This window comes from Prionailurus viverrinus, chromosome A3 (assembly GCF_022837055.1).
Source record: "Prionailurus viverrinus isolate Anna chromosome A3, UM_Priviv_1.0, whole genome shotgun sequence".
NCBI lineage: Eukaryota > Metazoa > Chordata > Mammalia > Carnivora > Felidae > Prionailurus > Prionailurus viverrinus.
Window position 1 is genome coordinate 18,743,672 of NC_062563.1, and position 21,089 is coordinate 18,764,760.

Below are 21,089 nucleotides of genomic sequence, written 5' to 3' on the forward strand. Positions count from 1 at the left end.
TTCGCTTAGCATAATACCCTCTAGTTCCAGCCACGTAATTACAAATGGCAAGATTTCATTCTTTATGATTGCCGAGTAATACTCCATTGTATATGTATACCACACCTTCTTTATCCATTCGTCCATCAAAGGACATTTGGGCTCTTTCCATACGTTGACTATTGTCAGTAGGGCTGCTATAAACATTGGGGTGCATGTGCCCCTTCAAAACAGCACACTTGTAGTACCTAGTAGTGCAATTGCTGGGTCATAGGGTAGTTCTATTTTTAATTCTTTGAGGAACCTCCATACTGTTTTCCAGAGTGGCTGCACCAGTTTGCATTCCCACCAGCAGTACAAAAGAGATCCTCTTTCTCCGCATCGTCATCAACATCTGTTGTTGTCTGAGTTGTTCATGTTAGCCATTCTGACAGTGTGAGGTGGTATCTCATTGTGGTTTTGATTTGTATTTCCCTGATGATGAGTGACGTTGAGCATTTTTTCATGTGTCAGTTGGCCATCTGGATGTCTTCTTTGGAGAAGTGTCTCTTCATGTCTTTTGCCCATTTCTTCACTGGATTATTTGTTTTTTTGGGTGTTGAGTTTGATAAGTTCTTTGTAGATTTTGGATACTAACCCTTTATCTGATATGTCATTTGCAAATATCTTCTCCCATTCTGTCGGTCGCCTTTTAGTTTTGCTGGTTGTTTCCTTTGCTATGCAGAGGCTTTTTATCTTGATGAGGTCCCAGTAGTTCATTTTTGCTTTTGTTTCCCTTGCCTCTGGAGACATGTTGAGTAAGAAGTTGCTGTGGCCAAGGTGAAAGAGGTTTTTGCCTGCTTCTCCTCTGGGTTTTGATGGCTTTTTGTCTTACATTGAGGTCTTTCATCCATTTTGACTTTTTTTTGTGTGTATGGTGTAAGAAAGTGGTCCAGGTTCATTCTTCTGCATGTCGCTGTCCAGTTTTCCCAGCACCACTTGCTAAAGAGACTGTCTTTATTCCATTGGATATTCTTTCCTGCTTTGTCAAAGATTAGTTGGCCATATGTTTGTGGGTCCATTTCTGGGTTCTCTATTCTGTTCCATTGATCTGAGTGTCTGTTCTTGTGCCAGTATCATACTGTCTTGATGATTGCAGCTTTGTAATACAGCTTCCAGTCCGGGATTGTGATGCCTCCAGCTTTGGTTTTCTTTTTCAAGATTGTGTTGACTATTTGGGGTCTTTTCTGGTTCCACACAAATTTTAGGATTGTTTGTTCTAGCTCTGTGAAGAATGTGTTATTTTGATATGGGTTGTGGAGTTTACGGTTTTCTTGAAGTGAATACTTGTTCCATCATCATTTACTAACTTGACCTTCCCTTTTCTTGATTTGGCCAATTCTTTCTGCCCTCCTTCTTTTTCCCCTGATTCTGCCCACTTTGCAGCTTGTTAGCAACTTAGATGCTATGCTCATGAGCTTTTTATAGTTCTTCTTACAGAAAACCCCTCTGACTCTTGGAGGAAAAAAACCTAAGTGGACAGACACACACATCACATTCATCTGGATATAAGAAATAATTATGAACATAAGGATAATTATGTGCCTCTGGAATTGTTTCCTGAGGGAGCAGTGTTCTCTAGCTCTGTGAGATATCCAGGAAATCAAAGTACAAAGTAAACATGAGGCGGTGTCTACATCCGGGCTAGAACTGGAAGCTGAGATTCTAGGATCCCTCCCTTGTTTGTATATGAGGAAGGTGAGCGCTTTAGACTTGGGCCAGTCTACCTTTTAGTGATTCAGGCAGCCCCAAATTTCGGGTTTCTTCAGGTTCTTTCTGGTTCCCACAATGCCCCAATGCACTTCTCGACCTCCAGAGCCAAATTGCTGGGCTCTTATTGCTGTGGTGCTCAAAAGTCACTTATGAGAAAAAGTTCAGTGGGCACACTCAGTGGAGATGGGGGCTTAAATCTGGGTACAGTAGAATCAGTCATTTAAAATCATACTAAATGTTGGAATGAAACTTATTTTGTCAAGTAATGTATGCACACGGTTTAAAATGTCAAAGTGTATGGGGGGCATGTGATGAAATGCAAGAGTGACCTATCCTGTCTCACACCAGCTTCCCTCTCAGTCCTTCAGGAGAACTACTTTTAACTCTTTTAGCTCTCTCTTTTACTGTGTATATTTTAATTTTTTGATTTATCAGTAGTAGATATGATTTATTGATTTCCTTACAGAAGAAATGAGTATAGTTTATTTTTACCCCCTCTCCTCCAATCCTCTTGGTATATTTTATGCCATTATGCCTCATAACATTATTGTATGTCTCTCTTTTAGCTTCTTTTGTAATTTCATATGCTAGCATCTTTTATAACTTATTTTGTCTACAAAGGTAGTGTCTTTTTGACTCCATCCATCTGAAGCAATAAATCAGGTAGACTTAGGACCATACTCTGGGGGCTGGCTGTTGACTGTTACAAGATTGTGAATATTCTGTAGAAGGAAACTCTCTTCTGTATTTTCCTCATGTGTCACAGTTAATCCTGAGATCACCTTAAATGTTTTATTTTGGGGGCGCCTGGGTGGCTCAGTCGGTTGGGCCTCCGACTTCGGCTCAGGTCATGATCTCACGGTCCATGAGTTCAAGCCCCGCGTCGGGCTCTGTGCTGACAGCTCAGAGCCTGGAGCCTGTTTCAGATTCTGTGTCTCCCTCCCTCTCTGACCCTCCCCTGTTCATGCTGTCTCTCCCTGTCTCAAAAATAAATAAACGTTAAAAAAAAAAAATGTTTTATTTTGGGTTTTACCATAATCTTTGGCTTTTTATGTTTTACAGAAATAAGTAACTTCCTTCAATTGATGATAATGAAAATACAAAAGAAGGAGAAGCAGGTAAGTAATCACATATTTTTTTTAATTAAAATTTTTTTTTATTTGAGAGATAGAGAGAGAGTGAGAGAGCACAAATGGGGGAGAGGGTTAGCTAGAGAGGGAGAGAGAGAGAATCCCAGGCAGGCCCCACACTCAACATGGAGCTGGACTTGGGGCTTGGACTCATGAACTGTGAGATCATGACCTCAGCTGAAATCAAGAGTCAGATGCTTAACTGACTGAGCCACCCGGGCACCCCTGTGATCAATTCTTTATAGTTTTTATGTATTCATCATTTTATTTGTTTGGTTAATCTAAAATCTATAAAATTTGTACTCATAATGATGTGTAGAAATTTCCTCCTAGACAAAGTAATAAACTAATTGGAAGGAAGTAAACATCAGCTATTGGGCATTTGGTTTCTCGAAGGGGAGGAGAATTGATAAAAACGTTTATGACCCTGTGTGACCCACCCTGCCAAGATCTTTTCCTTAGTTGGTGCTTCTGTGTTCCAGGTGGTTCCATATTCAAAGGAACCCAGAGACTCCAACCAGTGTGGTTCAGGGAGGTGAGAGGGGGGACCTCCCTCCATCTCTTGGAAACATGCTACCTCTGATGGGCTATTTTGCTTTTACAGAATTGGAAGATAGCCTGGTAACTGGGAGTATCTGAACCCCTGCCCTTCACAGAGACCGTGTGAAGAGGTTGGGTGGGATCAGCCACTTTGCTCTCTGCTGCTAGAGAGCACTGACTAGTTAGATACAGGGTGACCTAGGGATATGGTTACAAGGATTATTCTCTGTTCTCTCCCAGTGGATAGGTCCTTGTGAAACCAAACCAAAACAAATTGTTTTAGGAAATAATTGACTCATTTGCTGCCAATTCTTAACAGGAAAAGCAGTGACTAAACGCTATCCACACACTGATTTCTTTGTATCCCGGCTCTGTAGCGCCATCAGCTGGTAGACAAACACTATAGAGAATGCAGCGCCTTCTGTGAGGAATTTATCCTACTGGTAGACTCAGACAGGTGTCAGATGGGTGAACAAAGGTTTTTGCTGCTGCTTTGTTTATAGAAGCAAAAATGGAAAGGAACCTGCATGTCCATCAGAAAGGGGACTATTTAAATCATAGCACATCCATCTAGTAGAATATTAAAACCTCTGTTAAAAAGAACACATTAGTGAAGAGAACCCCAAGCCTTCAAAACTATTATCATTTATGATACATGGGCAGGTTTATATTTCTTAAAACCTTCTGCATATTTAATGTTTTAAACATCCTTTAAGGTAAGCTTTTATTCAGTAAAAACACTTTGTGGTTTTTTTGGTTTTTTTTGTTTTGTTTTGTTTTTGAGAGACAGAGCATGAGTGGGGTAGGGGCAGAGAGAGAGGGAGACACAGAATCTGAAGCAGGCTCCAGGTTCCGAGCTGTCAGCACAGAGCCCGACACAAGGCTTGAACCCACGAACCGTGAGATCATGACCTGAGCTGAAGTCGGATGCTTATCCAACTGAGCCACCCAGGCACCCTTCAGTAAAAATACTCTTTACCGAAATTATACCAACATGAATTCAGGTTTCTTTCTCTTGAGATTTTACTGGTTCATATTAAGACCTTAATGTGTCAGCCAGCTATTATGCAGCTTAGGTTAGATGAGTTTTCACTTAGTAGTGTTGATCAACGGGGTGGAATTCATACTTAAAAGTTGGTATTAGCTGTGATAGGGGAGCAAGTGAATTAAGTGGAGCCACTTCCAGGAGGAATCGATCCTGGTTCTCTCAGGTGCAGGTGATAGGCCATGCTGGTGACTAAACTGTGACTAAACTGGTTGCAGAGCACGAAAATAGAAAATTCCCTTCGTGCCAAAGCAATCCATAGGTACCAGCATTGAGCATGTGCATAGAGACAGAGGGGAGGCCCGTGTTCTAGAATGAACTTGGGCTTTGATTCTGGTAGATAGAATTGAAACTAGCTACCACTTTGCTGTGTAACTTTGGACAAGTTCACACCTTTTTTCTATCATTTGAGTGGGAGCAATCATATGTGCCTCACAAGGTATTGAATTAAATGGGATAACTCATCAAGTGTTTGCCATTCAGTGTGTCAGTGGCAAGGAAATCGTCCAGTAGAATGAGAAAATTAACCACCAAAGTTTGTCCTTTCCCTTAACCATGTTTTTAAAGTGTTAGAAGTAACAGGAGGGCACCTGGCTGGCTCAGTCAGTTAAGCATCTGACTCTTGATTGAAGCTCGGGTCATGATCTTTTGGTTTGTGAGTTCAAGCCCTGCATGTTCCGTGCTGAGAGTGTGGAGCCTCCTTGGGATTCTCTGTCTATCCCCACCCTTCCCCTGCTCATGCATGCATGTGTGCACTCTCTCTCTCAAAATAAATAAACTTAAAAAAAAAAAAAAGAAGTAACACCAAATAAAATGTCCACTCTTTAAAAACCCTCATTCCTATAAATTCTTTTTTCCTCTTCTCTGGAGGAAAATGACATGTAAATACATTCTGTTCTTGAAAATTACTCATTTCCTTGTCCAAAATTTTATCAAGGTAAATTTAACCGAGATGAAAGATTTTGTAAGTTAATCAAAACTTGGTAATAAATAATCATGCTACTGTTTAACCAGAAAGGACATAGCAAGAGTAGTGTGCCAAGAACAAAGGGTTTAGAGATTGACTGTACTGCCTAAAGAAGTGTTGCAAGAAAAATAGACTTTTATAATAAAACATTTAAGAATGAGTCATCAGAGGCTATAGTCTTTTATCTATAATCAAAAAATAAACTTTTTTTCCAAAGAAATCTATGTATATATTTTAATCCCTAAAAAGACTAAGCAATATTATGCAGAAAAACATCTTGCAAGAGGAATAAAATGTGAATTCTAATCATTGCAAACTTGTAGCACTACTGACGGATAGTGCAGCTAGAAGTACTTCTGTGTGTGTGTGTGTGTGTGTGTGTGTGTTTTAAGTTTATTTATTTATTTTGAGAGAGACAGAGAAAGTGAATGGGTTGGGGAGGGACAGAGAGAGAGGGAGAGAATTGCAAGCAGGCTCTGCACTGTCAGCACAGAGCACGGTGTGGGGCTTGAACCCACAAATCGTGAGATCATGACCTGAACCAAAACCAAGAGTTGGATGTTTAATCAAAACTGAGCCACTCAGACACTCCTAAAAGTACTTCTTTGTAAGGGAACAGATCCATTGCTGATGTGAGCAGTGACAAACCTATGGTAAGGAAATACTCATTTGTATTCATCCCAGCTTCCTTGTGTGGTACTGAGAGAAGTACAAAGTATGATAAATAATTATTTGATATAAGATGCAGGTAAGAGGGTTTGCGGGGGGGGCACAAATCCAATGTAGAGGAAGGTTTATAAGCATGAACACAATAGGAATAGGTAATACTGTGAATAGGAGTAAAACTTGGAGCTGTGACCAGGAAGTTAACTCAGACTTGCAGTAATTATGAGAGAACCTTCTGTCCACACCCCATGACCTGAGTGCGGAGTACTATTTTGGGTGGTGACCTACGATAAACTAAGATAAAAAGCATGGTGGATTTAGCTGGCCACCAAATTCCCAAAAGTGTTGGTCCTACCTGTTCTTTACTAGGGGGAGGTGAGGATTTGAATCCCGAGGATGGTGCGTGTAACACTAATAAGAGATCAGCAGATAATGACCCGCAGTTCAGAGTAGTGAAAGATAAATAGCACAGTTGATCATATGGATGAATAATTCATTTCTTAGACTTTTCAGTGTCACCCTGCAGAGGGTCTTAAGGGCTAATACTAGTCAGACCTTCCATTTGGTTTGAACATGCCTAAAGAGGGAGTGTTAGTAAATTGCTTAGTAGAACCAGGATTTTAAACAGCCTCACCCTGGAGTCATGTTTCAAAAGGACTTAAAATGGACCGTATCCAAATTCTCCCTCTTCCAAAGAAAGCAATCTGAGCCTTGAATCCTTTTCTCTATGTTTTGACATACCTTGACAGACTTTTGTTGTTGTCATAATTTGTTCTGTGTTCTGAAACATAGTTGAGAAGCCAGAGTATAGTGACCAGGACGGTAAAAGAACATTGACTTATTTTGGGGCGCCTGGGTGGCTCAGTCGGTTAAGCATCCGACTTCAGCTCAGGTCATGATCTCACGGTTCATGGGTCCGAGTCCTGCGTCAGGCTCTGTGCTGACAGCTCAGAGCCTGGAGCCTGCTTTGCATTCTGTGTCTTCCTCTCTCTGCCCCTCCCCTGCTCATGCTCTGTCTCTGTCACTCTCTCAAAAATAAATAAATAAATAAAAGAACATTGACTCATTTCATATGAAGTATGATGGATGAAACTACGATTATGTAGCCTAATAAAGGGAAGGTTTAGGGGCTTCTGGCATGCAACTCTTGATCTTAGGGTTGTGAGTTTGAGCCCTCCATTGGTGTAAAGATTACTTAAAAATAAAGTCTTTTTTTTTTTTTTTTTAAAGGGAATACTTTTTTTTTTAATATATGAAATTTATTGTCAAATTGGTTTCCATACAACACCCAGTGCTCATCCTAACAGGTGCCCTCCTCAATACCCATCACCTACCCTCCCCTCCCTCCCACCCCCCATCAGCCCTCAGTTTGTTCTCAGTTTTTAAGGGTCTCTTATGCTTTGGCTCTCTCCCACTCTAACCTCTTTTTTTTTTTCCCCCTTCCCCTCCCCCATGGGTTCCTGTTAAGTTTCTCAGGATCCACATAAGAGGGAACACATATGGTATCTGTCTTTCTCTGTATGGCTTATTTCACTTAGCATAACATTCTCCAGTTCCATCCACATTGCTACAAAGGGCCATATTTCATTCTTTCTCATTGCCACGTAGTACTCCATTGTGTATATAAACCACAATTTCTTTGTCCATTCATCAGTTGATGGACATTTAGGCTCTTTCCATAATTTGGCTATTGTTGAGAGAGTGCTGCTATAAACATTGGGGTACGAGTGCCCCTATGCATCAGTACTCCTGTATCCCTTGGGTAAATTCCTAGCAGTGCTATTGCTGGGTCATAGGGTAGATCTATTTTTAATTTTTTGAGGGACCTCCACACTGTTTTCCAGAGCGGCTGCACCAGTTTGCATTCCCACCAACAGTGCAAGAGGGTTCCCGTTTCTCCACATCCTCTCCAGCATCTATAGTCTCCTGATTTGTTCATTTTGGCCACTCTGACTGGCGTGAGGTGATATCTGAGTGTGGTTTTGATTTGTATTTTAAAAAGGAAGATTTAAAAGCATCCTGTAGAGAAAAGGGATTTAAATGTATCTGTTGCTGAACCTGTGGATGCAAATGGTCACATGGAGAGCATTAACTGGAGGATAGGCCAAGGCACTTATTAAGTATTGTTTCCTCTGTTTATTCCCTGTCAGCATCTAAATTTAATAATCTACCTGCCCCCAGTTTTTGTTACTGCCTGGAATTAACAAGGTTTAGATTGATTTTGCAGATCTGGAGAATTCAGATTTCTAATACTCTTGGAACATCATAAGAGAAAAACCCCCCTGCCCCCCAGTTTTAAATGCGAAAATATGATAATAGAGTTGGGGACTAGAAATGACAGATTCTGGGATTTTGGTGAGAGACAGTTGGCAAACCTGTCCACCACTCTTCAGTCCTTAACTTACCAGCTTCTCCACAGCATGCAATGCCTATAATCATTGTGTCTTCAAGTGCTCTCATCTTCTGGCTTCTGTGACACTCACACTTTCTTTTCCCCACCACATCACTGACCTGATTGCCCCCTCTCACCCTCTCTCTAGGTTCCTCCTCTGGGGGCCCTTAAACATCAGTGTTTGTCAGGTTTTGGTCCTGTTCTTTTTCTTTGTCCATTCATTCTTCCTGGGTAGTCTCATTCATTCTTATAAAAATGACTCTTGGAAAGTATACCTGAGAGCCTCCTGGACACCACTCCCTGCATTATCATCAGATGCCTGAAACTGATCTTTCTTCCTCCTGGTGCTGACCAGCTGTAACTGCATGTGGAGCCATGTCAGGGTCAGAATGCCTGCTTTATCACCCAGAGCACAGGACTCCTGGGTGAAGAGAGATGGAATATTCTAAATGGAGGAGGAAACAGGACACACACACACAGTTGGACTTTGTTCCTGGGTCTTGCTCACCCAGCAAAGCCTTGTTTGCCAGATGACTGAGCCCAGCACAATGGCAGTGTAATAAAGGCGAGGATATGTGGGATTTTCGCTGGTAGTGTATCCCACAATCAGGTAACCATAGGGAATATTCTTTCAGAAGACAGTGAAGGTGAAAGAGTAAGGCACTCCTCTTTTTTTTTTTTTTTTTTTTTTGCACTCCTCATTTTAATTGGAAAATAGCAATTGCCACTTGAAATGTCTGCACACCAACTCATTCATAATAGTAGCAGTTCTTTGTATTTTCATTTTTATTGTTTGGACTTCAAAAGTCACAAGGTCTCAAATTTAGATAAGCTTTTCTACTCATTTTTATGTTTAGCTAATTTCTTGATATTAAGTAAGTCTGAACATAGAACATTGTCCCCTTCCTACTGGAGAAGATGGAAGAGCTTGAGGCAGGCAACAGCAGCAGCTGGCTGGGCCGTACTCCCTGTCAGGTTCAGGGTGCATATGGAGGGCGTGCAGGGGGGGCCTTCAGGCTTGAGTGCAAAGAGCGCTGTCTTTGTCCAGCACTCAGTCAAATGTGGTCACAGTGCCAGCGCCTCCCATATTCTGCCTTTGATTCCTGAATTGTGATAATTTGGAAGAGTGTAAATTGTCTGGCAAAACAGCCTTTCCTGTTCATTATTAAAGTATTTAAAATTTTTCTATTATATACCTGTGAAAATATTTTGGGGCGCCTGGGTGGCTCAGTCGGTTGAGTGTCCCACTTCGGATCAGGTCATGATCTCTTGGTTCCTGAGTTCAAGCCCCGTGTCGGGCTCGGAGCCTGGAGCCTGCTTCAGATTCTGTGTCTCCCTGTGTCTCTGCTCCTTCCCCACTCATGCTTGCTCTCTCTCTCTCTTTCTCTCTCTCAAAAATAAACATAAAAATTTTTTAAAGATATTTTTATTACAAGTATTGTGAAAGTAATATCCTTGTTACTGTTTGTTTAGAAAAATTAAACAACCAAATTTCCACAGCCTTAAATGAATACTATTCACTTTTTGTTGATTTTCTTCCATTCGTTCTTCTATACACAGGAATTTGTTGTTTTCATTTTGTTTACGTGCACAATTTTGTAGACTTCTCCTTTGTTTTTCAAATTGAAAACACTCATTTCATCCAGTAATCATATGATTGAGATTTACTGTAAACCACAAAGATAGTGGGGAATCCACAGTCACTGCCTCATGATGCTTACATTCTAGTTATGGGAGACAGATAGAAACAAAAACTCTCAGGAAAGAAAAAAAGAAGGGAATGTTACCTACAGTCTTGTCACCCAGACATAATGATGGTTAATATCTGATACATGTCCTAAATTTATTTTAAAAAACTGGTGTTGATAAATAGCGTTTTTAAAAAATAAACCAGAGAGGGCGCCTGGATGGCTCATTCGGTTGAGAGTCCGACTTTGGCTCAGGTCATGATCTCACGGTTCATGGGTTTGAGCCCCACATAGGCTTTGTGCTGTCAGCAAAGAGTCTGCTTCAAATTCTCTGTCCCCCTCTCTCTCTGCCCCTTCCTGCTTGTGTGCTCTCTCTCTCTCTTAAAAAAAATTTTTTTTAAACAATAAAAATGGGATTAGATCATAGATTTTTTTTTTGCCCACTTTCCAACATGTTGTGGACTTTTTTTTATGTCAACTAAAACTTTGTAATTAATAATATATAATACAATAATGTCACAATGGCTGCATAATACTGTTCCATATAATGGATATGCTATTAATTTAAACATTTTACTAAAGATTGACCAATAGGTTATTTATAGTTTTTTCCTTAATTAAAAATTCTGCATCAGATATTCTGTCTTTGGAATACCTAAATATTTCCTTAATTTATGTTGTAAAAGAGAAATTTCTCAGTTTAAAAGCATATCCATAATTAAAATTTTAATATTGTTAACACATGCCCCTGCAAAAAAGTCTTTTTAATACTTGATGCAGCTGTCAGCAACATATGAGCGGACCATTTTCGTTATATTCTTATATTGGATTTTTAAAAATTGAGATGTAATTCACATACTGTAAATTCTACTATACTTTTAAATTGTGCAACTCACTGGTTTTTAGTGTAGTCCCAAGATTGTGGAAAGATCACCACTATCTGATGCCAGAACATTTTCATCACCCCCAGAAGAAACCATATGCATGTTAGCAGACACTCCTCATTTCCTCTTCCCCCAGGCCCTAGCAACCACTAATTTACTTCTTGTCTTTGTGGATATGCCTATTCTGGGCATTTCATATAAATGGAATTGTACAATATGTAGTCTTTTGTACCTGGCTTCTTTCACTTAGCATAATGTTTTCAAGGTCTATCCGTGTTGTACCATGGGTGATTTTCTTAATTAAAGTCTATTTTGACTTTCAAGTACTTCAGTGATTCTTGGGGAAATAACCCAGGTTTGTCCTTAAATCTGTTTGGGAACCATTGACCTAGGCCATAATATCTCCATTGGTTCTTAAATCCTTTACAGTTGACCCAAATCTAGTTTATCTGGATTCATATGTTTAAGTGTCTTTTCCAGGAATATCCTAGGTTGCTAATTTTGAATCAGCGAAGTGGGTTTTATTGCTAACGGTGTGGGTTATGAGCTAGCATTGTTGGATGTCTTTTTTTTATCAGTTTTCCTCTCCATTTCATCTTATGTTCTAGGTGCTTATCTCTATTTAGTAAATTGTCAATATAATGTAAATTATTGGTGGTGTCGTGGTCCATCATCTCCAATCCATTCCCTTTGGGGCCATTTTTGAAGTGGTGATTTAATGTCCTTCTTGGTAGAAACTGAAACAATTTATTAAGGCTCTTTGTCTTTTCTCCACTGACCTTGAGACAAATGAAAAATATTTTTTGTCATATTTTTTAAATTCTCAACAGACATCTTTTCCAAGCCCCCAACAAGGTGCCTTGAAAAATAAAAATATTCCTGGTGTATTATTGACTTTGGAGATTATAATTTTATATTTTTTTAATACTGATAATCTGTCTTTTGGGATACTTCTAACTTTTTGGAAACATTGACTTAATTGTGCTGCATTTCTTGGGAATCCCTACTTCCTATAGGATGTCCAGCTCTGCCACTCCCTGGAATATAACCTTTTGACAAGTTGCTTCATCTCTCTGACCCAATTATCTTATCTATAAAATGAGGGGTAGAGTAGATGACTATTTGTGATTCCTCAGAGTGGAATTGCTGCAATGACAGGTATTTGCATGTTTATGTTTCTAAAGAACTACCTGAACTTTTCCCCAACTGGTTGTATAGGTCTTTATATTTAACATTTCTCACCAAGTCTAATCATACTGGTCTGGTGGCCTAGCAGTCATTAATGGTTTCTCGGGATGTAGGTCATAAAATGCTCAGTGAAATGAGTGTTAGCTTTTGGGCAGAAGGTCCAGGTCCAAGTTCCTCCACTTACTAGGTATATGTGTGTGAGTACCTCATCTAACATCAGTAATCTTCTGTTTCTTCGTACACAAAATAGGTATCTTTACATTAACCTTTTAGGATTTTTGTAAAGATGGGAGATATCATGGAACATGCTTTGCATAATTCCAGGTAGATCCTTATGATTTGTGTCCCATAAATGTTAGCTGTTGCTATTGTTCTTGACTAATGATTGAGTGTCCAGTTTCTACAACCTATCTCCATCCGCCTCAGCTTTGGAGGGCCCTAGCCTTCAAAAGATAGACCTTGAGATGAGGTTATGAGTTGAAAAGAGTGTCCCACTTTTATCTACAGAGTGTTGCCTTGGTGGAATTAGGACTTTAATGTGTTGTCTCTGAAAGCCTCTTTAATAAACTAACCTGTATCTCTTGCTTTTTTAGTGTGTCCACCCTTGCATGTGAAGCAAATACTTGTGTCCTGAGGGTCAGGTGTCCCTGGCACAGAATTCAGTAACATCCCAGGGACGGCAGTGTACTCTTAAGATCTGAGCTTTAATTAGGTGCCTATTATGCACCTCTGAGGTTCTTGTTGCCTTGTTTTTTCTTTTTCTCTTCTTTTGTTTCCTTTTTATTGTGGTAAAAAAATATATAACCATTTACATGTAAAAAAATTTACCATCTTGAGCACTTTCTTGTATTTGATTTTAAATTCCTTTTAAGTTTGCTTAGCTTCTCCTTTTTCTAAGCCATCCTAAGAACTGAATCAGCAGTGAGGTAGTCAGACTGAATTTTCTTTTCTTTTCTTTTCTTTTCTTTTCTTTTCTTTTCTTTTCTTTTCTTTTCTTTTCTTTCATAGTGAATGCTGCCAGAATGACCAGTTGTTTCTGGATTTAGGCTTGTTTATGAGGCTGGACTTTATGATAAAGATACAAAAAAATTCTTCTTTTCTTTCATCTTTTTCTCCTGAGATTCTCAGTGTTATGTTTGGGAGTATTGGCCTAGGATAGGGAGCTGGAAGGCACAGAAGGGGGACCATGCAGCTGAATTTTGCACTCCATCACTCCTAGGGTGGGCCAGGAAGTCTGAGCACAGATCGGGTAACCAGAACACTGGAAGGAAGCCACGCCACCTAGGCAAGTGTCTGTGCCCTTCAGCACACGCCAGGCCTCTTGTTAGGGGAGCAGACTATTCACAAATGATGCTGTTCCTAAGCCATCATGCAAAGACGATTGTAGTTGGCTTCCTGGAAAGCCTGCTTGTCCCTCCCAGGCTCTCCTTGAGTTATTTCTTTGTTCCTGACCCAGCACCCACAATATCAGATTATTGCCAGCCTTAGCTTGGTTACGAAATGACAGATGTACTGTGATACCAGACCTGAAAGTATGAGATGTGACTTCTACTTCCAAAGGGATGTTTCCTGAAAGTGGTCACCTCGGGGAAGCTGTACCTTTAATGGTGCTCAAAAACAGCTTCAGAACTTCCTTTTTTAGGAAGATGCCTTCAGCATCTGTGACACATTCTTTCTTAATGGCATCTATCATAATAAAGCTTTCCCCTGTAGGGGCAGTTGTTTTTTGTAAGTGGCCAAAGGTTATTTGGTGCTGAGTCTGGAGGCTTAGATGATCATGCAGAGGAACAGCACCTTTAGTTAAAAATAAAAGATGTAGTTTTAGAATTTTTAAAAAATTTAAAAAATGTTTTTTATTCATTTTTGAGAGAGAGAGAGAGAGAGAGAGAGAAAGAGAGAGACATACAGCGAGCAGGGAAGGGGCAGAGAAAGAAGGAGACACAGAATCTGAAGCAGGCTCCAGGCTCTGGGCTGTCAGCGCAGAGCCCAACATGTGGCTCGAACTCATGAGCCATGAGATCATGACCTGAGCCAAAGTCTGATGCTTAACCGACTGAGCCACCCAGGTACCCCTAAAAGATGTAGTTTTCTTGTTGAAAGTCAAACCAGCTGATTGTTGGTGCTGCCTGAAGATACATGAGAGCAAAGATGTGGGGAGATAAAGCAGCACACTGAGATTGTCCCTGCATCCTTGTCATCCAGTGATGCCACTTTTATTTAGGAGCATATTTGAACAGAACTTTTGTGTATCAGCATGAGAAATGCCATTCTGGGTAAGAACTGTGTGCCTAGGATCTAGAGGTATTTTGTGGGGACACCACTGTTGTTGCCTGTACTAGACATGGGGCTTAGATTTTAGCACATAACAACTCCTTGAGAGTTGTTTTTTCACATGCAATTTTTGTATATGGTAACGGTGGCTTGGTGTGGCTCCACAAGGGCAAAGGCAGACACAAAGTATGTCCTGGTTGCCACTGTCTCCCCAAGACCTGGCACATGAGGAGCTAGCATGTGATAGGAATTCAGTAAATGTTGAACAGATCCATGCATTCAAACTTCATAATGCTCTTTCGTATGAAGCATGCATTGGGAAACTAACAAGCTCGTTTCTCTCTTTCACAGTTGTCAGGTTTAAAAGTTCTGAATCACTCTCCAATGTCTGATGCCTCTGTCAATTTTGACTACAAATCCCCCTCCCCATTTGGCCATGGCACTGATCAGGAAGAGAAGATCGAAGATGTTGCCAGTCACTGTCTGCCTCAGAAGGACCTGTATGCTGCTGAAGAGGAAGCTGAGACCCTTTTTCCTAGGAAAATGACGTCCCATAACGGGATGGAGGACAGTGGAGGAGGAGGCACCGGAGTAAAGAAGAAAAGGAAGAAAAAGGACCCGGGAGAGCAAGAGGGGGCAGCGAAGGGAAGCAAGGACAGGGAGCCCAAGCCAAAGAGGAAGCGAGAGCCTAGAGAGCCAAAGGAAGCCCGGAAGGCCAAGGAGCCCAAGAGGGCCAAGGAGCCCAAGGAGCCCAAGCAGAAGGATGGAGTCAAGAAAGCACGGAAGCCCCGGGAGGCCTCAGGTACCAAGGAGGCCAAAGAGAAGAGGAGTGGCGTGGACTCTGCAGCCAGGACGAAGTCCAAGAAAGCCAGGTGCGTGTCCCTTTCTGCCCGCGTGGAGCACTTGGCTCTGCCTGCACACAAAGGTTTGCTTTGGGCCTTCCTCTAGCCCACAGACATAACTTTACCGCTCTCATCCAAAATGAGCTACTCTCCCCTCCTAAGAGAGAAAGATAACCTTAATACTGGCCCTGCAATTTCTGGCCATTCCTTTTGGATTAAGAAGAATTAAAATACTGTCACACACAAAGGGTGTAAGGGAAGGGACGTCAGAGGTGTGATGCAGGGCTGGCAGCGGTTTGGGGGACGGCAGCAGTGTGGAGTGGCAGAGGGGCAGCTGGTAGGAGGTGCCCGGACCTGGGAATTCGTGTGCGGGCAGTCCGGGAGAGCTGTGCACAGACAGGGAACACCTGCTCAGCCTCCTGCAGCCACAAGCTCTCTAGTGTGGGACTGCTCCTGGCCCATTTCTCTCCCTCTGTGTCTAACACAGTGCCTGATGCGTCAACAGGTGCTTGGGAAATGAGGAGTGAAAGAGACTAGTGGAGACCACAGTGACTGTAGAGAGATCAGAGGGTGTGGGTACACATTCACTGCAGGGTGGGTGGTAAGGGTCCTGGTTAGAGATCCCATCAGGATCCAGATGTACTCTTCACTCCGTATTGGTCACCTGTATACAAATGGAATGGTTTTCATCTTGTCTCTTTCTAAATTCTTTGTGGAGAACATTATATTTAAGCTTTCTGAGGAAATGTGAAACAAAAAATACATAATCTGTATATACTTAAAAGGAATTTAAGGAATTTAAGTTTCTAAAACCTAAGTGCAGTGGCAGGATGTAGACCAGGAGCACCCATAAAAGCACAGAGACTGGTATGAACACTCACATAAAGTAATTAGACCATCAGACCCGTGTGGGGTCAGGCATTTAGGAAGTAAGCTTTAAAGAGAAGAAAGCATTTTGGGTGATTTGTGCTGCAACAAGGAATTTACTATATGGTTCAGTTAATTTTCAGAAGGAAAGTTTGTTGGGAGCAGATGGTTAATTTCATAATCCAAGTGCAAACTGACTTATAATATTCATTCCCTTCTGCCCCACAGGGGGTTTTATCTTTTGTCCATGGGAAAGGCTTGAGGGGGATCCTGGGAATGTAGTTTACAGACAGTGGACCTAAAGTACCTTACAGAAGGTCAAGAGAGACATGTAAAAATCAGGATTCTCACAAAGGGAAACTTATGGGCTGTTTCTCAGTGAACCCAGTGAGCATGCTCTGATCTCTGATGCGTGTGTGAGGTAGCATGGTGAGTCTCTGTCTTCTGCCATAATTTTTATCTGCAAGTTGCTTGGGAGAAGCAGAAGGGGTTCTTCAGGGAGCTAGCACATGTGAGGGAGAATCAGATGTGAGCTAGTGGGGTGGCTTAGAGAACAAAGAGTCCCTGAGTCCTTAGAATTGGGGTAACTGGAGGAGGGTTCTCACAGCTTTGCTGAGGACTCTGGTTGGTTTGTAGAAGGCCATAGAACGCCATAGGTATCTGAGCTCACTAGCTCTGGTCTCTGGTACTTACCTGCTTAAAGGACTTCTGTGTGGGCTGTGAAACAAGGGAATAAGTATATAGACGTTGCTGTAAATTCCATTTGGGGGCCATAAGAGGCATTTCACAACAGAAGTTTGGGTGTCATATGTGTGTACCAATACTAAGGGAACCTGATTGTGATCAATTATAAGTGACGTGGAGAAGTGCTTGGTAGTCTTTTCAGGGGCTGCTAACTTCTGACATCAGAAGACACCCTTTGCGAGGATGTTGATAGAGCTGGTTACCTCTCAGCAGTGTGGGCAAGTTACATGAGGGTTTCTTTTGATTTGGGGACCTGTGTAAGACTGACTTGTAATAGAGAATCCTTATGTAGCTTGGTAGGATTCTGTACTGGTGAGCCTTTCATTTCTTGTTCTTTTTGTATTTATTGCTTTGGTTCCTTTAATTAAAGAAATTAAAGATCCCACTAGTCAACAGAAGCAGTTTTAATTATGAATGGATATTAATTAAAAAATTATGTTGGCAATTCTCAGTTTTTTTGTGCTCTTTGATTTATTCTCTTGCAGATTGGCTCAAGTACATGTTTTGATTAGCCCTGGATCATACTTGGTGGTTGCAAATCATTCACTGAATGCTTGGATTATCGTAGGAGCTCCACAGTTAATTTGAGGGCTCCCAGCCTTTTCTGCCTTCAGTCCCTCTTGCCAGCTTCCACCTGGCTCATCTTTCTGAAGTACTTGCTGTAATCTTATTTCTGTTTTTAGTTGGAAAAGGTGGTGAATCAAATGCCTTCATCCTCTGTCTTCCTTCCAAATCAGTTTGGAAGTAGTCAGCAGAGATGGAGGTGCGGTGATCAGCTTTCTTAACTGTAAACTGGATTGAAGAACCTCCACCAGCTGTGGCTGGACATGAGCTGCTTTTTCCTCCCTTTGGTTGAGTTTTTCCACCAGAACTGCAGGCACTGAAGCCTGGAGCACGTGCTGGGGCAGGTATGCTCTGTGCCCTTTCCCAGTCTCTCCAGTCGGGTCCCTGATCAGAGAAGTGGGAGGAGTTTGAAGAAGGGTTGAAAATATGTTGCCAGTAATAGTCCTTCCTTGGGAGTAAAGCGTGGGCACTGGGAAATGGGATATCCTCATATCCTCGTAACTTTTGAAACTTCTGATTGCTCCTACTGCTTCCAGGACAGAATCCAGACTCCTTTTTCTGTTATTCAAACCCTTTGGGGTCTGACTCCTCCCTCACTTCTCTGACAACAGACCTCACTAGCTAGACTGCTCTTCCTGGCCCTTAAAGACACTTGACTTGTTTCTCCTGGGTTGCTCTGGCTGGTTCTCCCAACATTTTGCCCCTGTGTTTCTCCCAGTATCCCAAGTCCTTTCCATTTCCAGGTCTGAATGCAAGTCCCAGTTCTCCCAAGAGCTTCCCCAGACCAGTGTGCTGGCATGTCCCTTCTTCCATAGCACTTGGAGCCTTGCTCCCCATTGTAAATCAGAGACTTTTACTCCTGGGAAAACTAAAGGAGAGCTAGTCTAACCTGTTGTACTGCAGCCGGGGAAAGGGGGGACTCACTGAGAAGTGTCTTGCTTACAAGGGTGTGTCATAAACTCGGACCTCTGCTCGTACATTTCCCTCTTGGAAGGTGCCTCTCGATTAGAAACTGTCATCGTCCTGTGTGTATGACTTGTCTCATCAGCATCAGTTAAATGCCTAGGGTCAGGGCCACTATACTTTGTGTCTTTTATGCTCTCAGGAGTCAGTCACTAGAGGTTTATCAGGTTGTTGGACACATTGAGTTTATATATTTATATATTATATATGTAACATATACTTGGCATATTTATAAACTACATATAACACATATATATTCTATTTATGTATTTAATTTGTTTTCCTAGAACAAATAGAGCTCTTCCTGTAAATAAGACCATATAAGATATAACTCTCATTGTTAAATAATTGTAGGTGGTGTCTCAATTTTAACTAAAGAAGTGAACATTTTATTTTTTAATTTATTTTTATTAAAAAATTTTTTTTAACACTTAGTCATTTCTGAGAGACAGAGACAGAGCATGAGCAGGGGAGGGGCAGAGAGAGAGGGAGACACAGAACCGGAAGCAGGCTCCAGGCCCAGAGCTGTCAGCACAGAGCCCCATGTGGGGCTCAATCCCACAAACCTGTGAGATCATGACCTGAGCTGAAGTTGGACGCTTAACCGACTAAGCTACCCACGTGCCTCTTATTTTTTTATTTTATTTTCTTAGCACAAGCAGGGAGAGGGGCAGAGAGAGAAGGGGAGAGAACCTCAAGCAGGCTCCACACTTAGCTCAGAGCCCGATTCAGGGCTTGATCCTGCAATCTTGGGATCATGACCTGAGCCGAAATCAAGAGCCGGATGCTCAACCAACTGAGCCACCCAGGCACCCCAAGAAATGAACATTTTAAAAGAAACTTGTCTAAGGCACAGAGCTAATGAGCAGCACTGTTAGGATTTGACTCTGGGCTCCCACTGTTTTCTCCTTCAGCTCTGCACCTATTTATGCCTCACAAGGGGATGTCGGGAACGGAAAGCAGTGGGGAGATTCCAGTGTCAGAGAAATTGGTTTTTTATTTGTAGGACACGGCCCTTCTGTAGAATTTCATTTTGCACACTGCACAATGCCCTCTAATCCTCTAAAGACTAAAGTGGCTCCAGCTTTTCCCTGTGCAGTTTCTCTTGCACTTGAGCCAGCAAGTAGATAACTGGACATGTTTCCTGTTTTAAACAAGTGATCGTCTAACAGATTTTCCTTTTCAAGGATGACATTAATAGTGATGAATATTCATTTACTGAATAGAGGATAAAAGTCTGACATGCCCAAGTAAGAGAGGCAAGAAGCTTTTTTTTTTTTTTTTGAACGACCATCTCTTTCTTTCCCTTCAAATTATATTGGAGAGTGAGCACAATTCACTTCTTTATTGTATAAAACTTAAGCAAGAAAGCTCTTCCAGGAAGCCAAGTTAGGCTGTTGTTTCCCTGACTCTGAAATTTAAATTCCACTTAGTATAGATTATTTACTTTTACTGTTTTTTAGTTACAACCCCTTTTCCCAAAGAGGAAGGGACCACTGGCATAAGAAGACACACAGACAAAGATACACATGTGTGTGTACATACAAACATATACACAGACCTATACATAGGTAGACACACAGGGCCTGTATAGCTGCAGCAAAGGGATCAGAAAGGTAGGCAAGTGTCAGGTCAGATCCTGGGGCATCATATGATGTTGATAGTGCTTTGGGAAAATACTTTGGTATTAGAAAAGCACCATGGCAGTTCCTTAGGGAGGCCAAAGAAATTTCTCACTGAGAAACATTACATGATGTAATGGATACTGTCCTCAACAACAGTTTTGGGCTCCAGTGCTTCTGTGTGCCTTTGAATTTCATAGTTCTCTTTCTTGAAATAGCCTTTAGTAAAAGCTTCATGGCATTAAAGCACGGCTCAGTGAGCAGGAAAGACTACCCATTCCAGTGTGTGTGAAGCTGTCTGGTGTTCTTACTTCATGTCTAGGGAGGAGTGCCTGAATAGTAGGTCGATAGCCCTTTAGGCTGCACTCTCTTAAATCAGAAGCTAGGCATTTTGATTGAGCTGGAGGTTGCTGTTGTAAGCTAGAGTCTTCTTAAGTGTTGGTATTCATTTTGTTGGTTGAAGGCAGGGCATAAGCTTTGGAATTTCTACACATGTCAGGATGGTTTATATTCTCTCTTGAAAGTCAAGAAACTAATCAGCAAGCTGGTCTAAGTGGAGGAACATCTACTTGGGTCTCTGATGCTCAGCCTTTGCTGTGCCAAAGGAATCACCTGGACAGCTTGTTAGAAAAGTAGATTCCCAGACTACATCCCCAGAGAGGTTGATTTATTAGGTCTGAGGTGGACCCAGGAATCTGTAATCGAAAAGCCTGCCAGATAATTAGAGTGTGCTTGGTTCTTAGAACATCCTTTGAGACACAGTTGAGAGATTCCTGGGAAAATGGAGCGTATTTTCATTTTTTAAAAGTTTATTTGTTTATTTTGAGAGAGAGAGAGCGCGCGCATGTGTGCGCACGAGTGGGGGAGGGGCAGAGCGAGAAGGAGATAGAATCCCAAGCATTGTCAGCATGGAGCCCATCGCGGGGCTCGAATTCATGAACTGTGAGATCATGACCTGAGCCAAAGTTGGACGCTTAACCGACTG

At 41.6% G+C, this 21,089-nt stretch overlaps 1 protein-coding gene across 4 annotated transcripts in view; it reads left to right on the top strand.

Annotated features, from left to right (window-relative positions):
- CHD6 (chromodomain helicase DNA binding protein 6) overlaps positions 1–21,089 on the top strand; it is a 206,698-nt gene that overhangs the window by 52,299 nt on the left and 133,310 nt on the right. For all 4 annotated transcript variants that reach the window (XR_007150819.1, XM_047852262.1, XM_047852265.1 and 1 more), the window contains exons 2-3: positions 2,794–2,849; positions 14,854–15,374. Coding sequence is in view for 3 of the 4 variants with exons in the window: in XM_047852262.1 (XP_047708218.1) it covers positions 2,817–2,849; positions 14,854–15,374 (554 nt within the window). In the remaining variant the exon portion in view is untranslated. The remainder of the gene's footprint in view (positions 1–2,793; positions 2,850–14,853; positions 15,375–21,089) is intronic.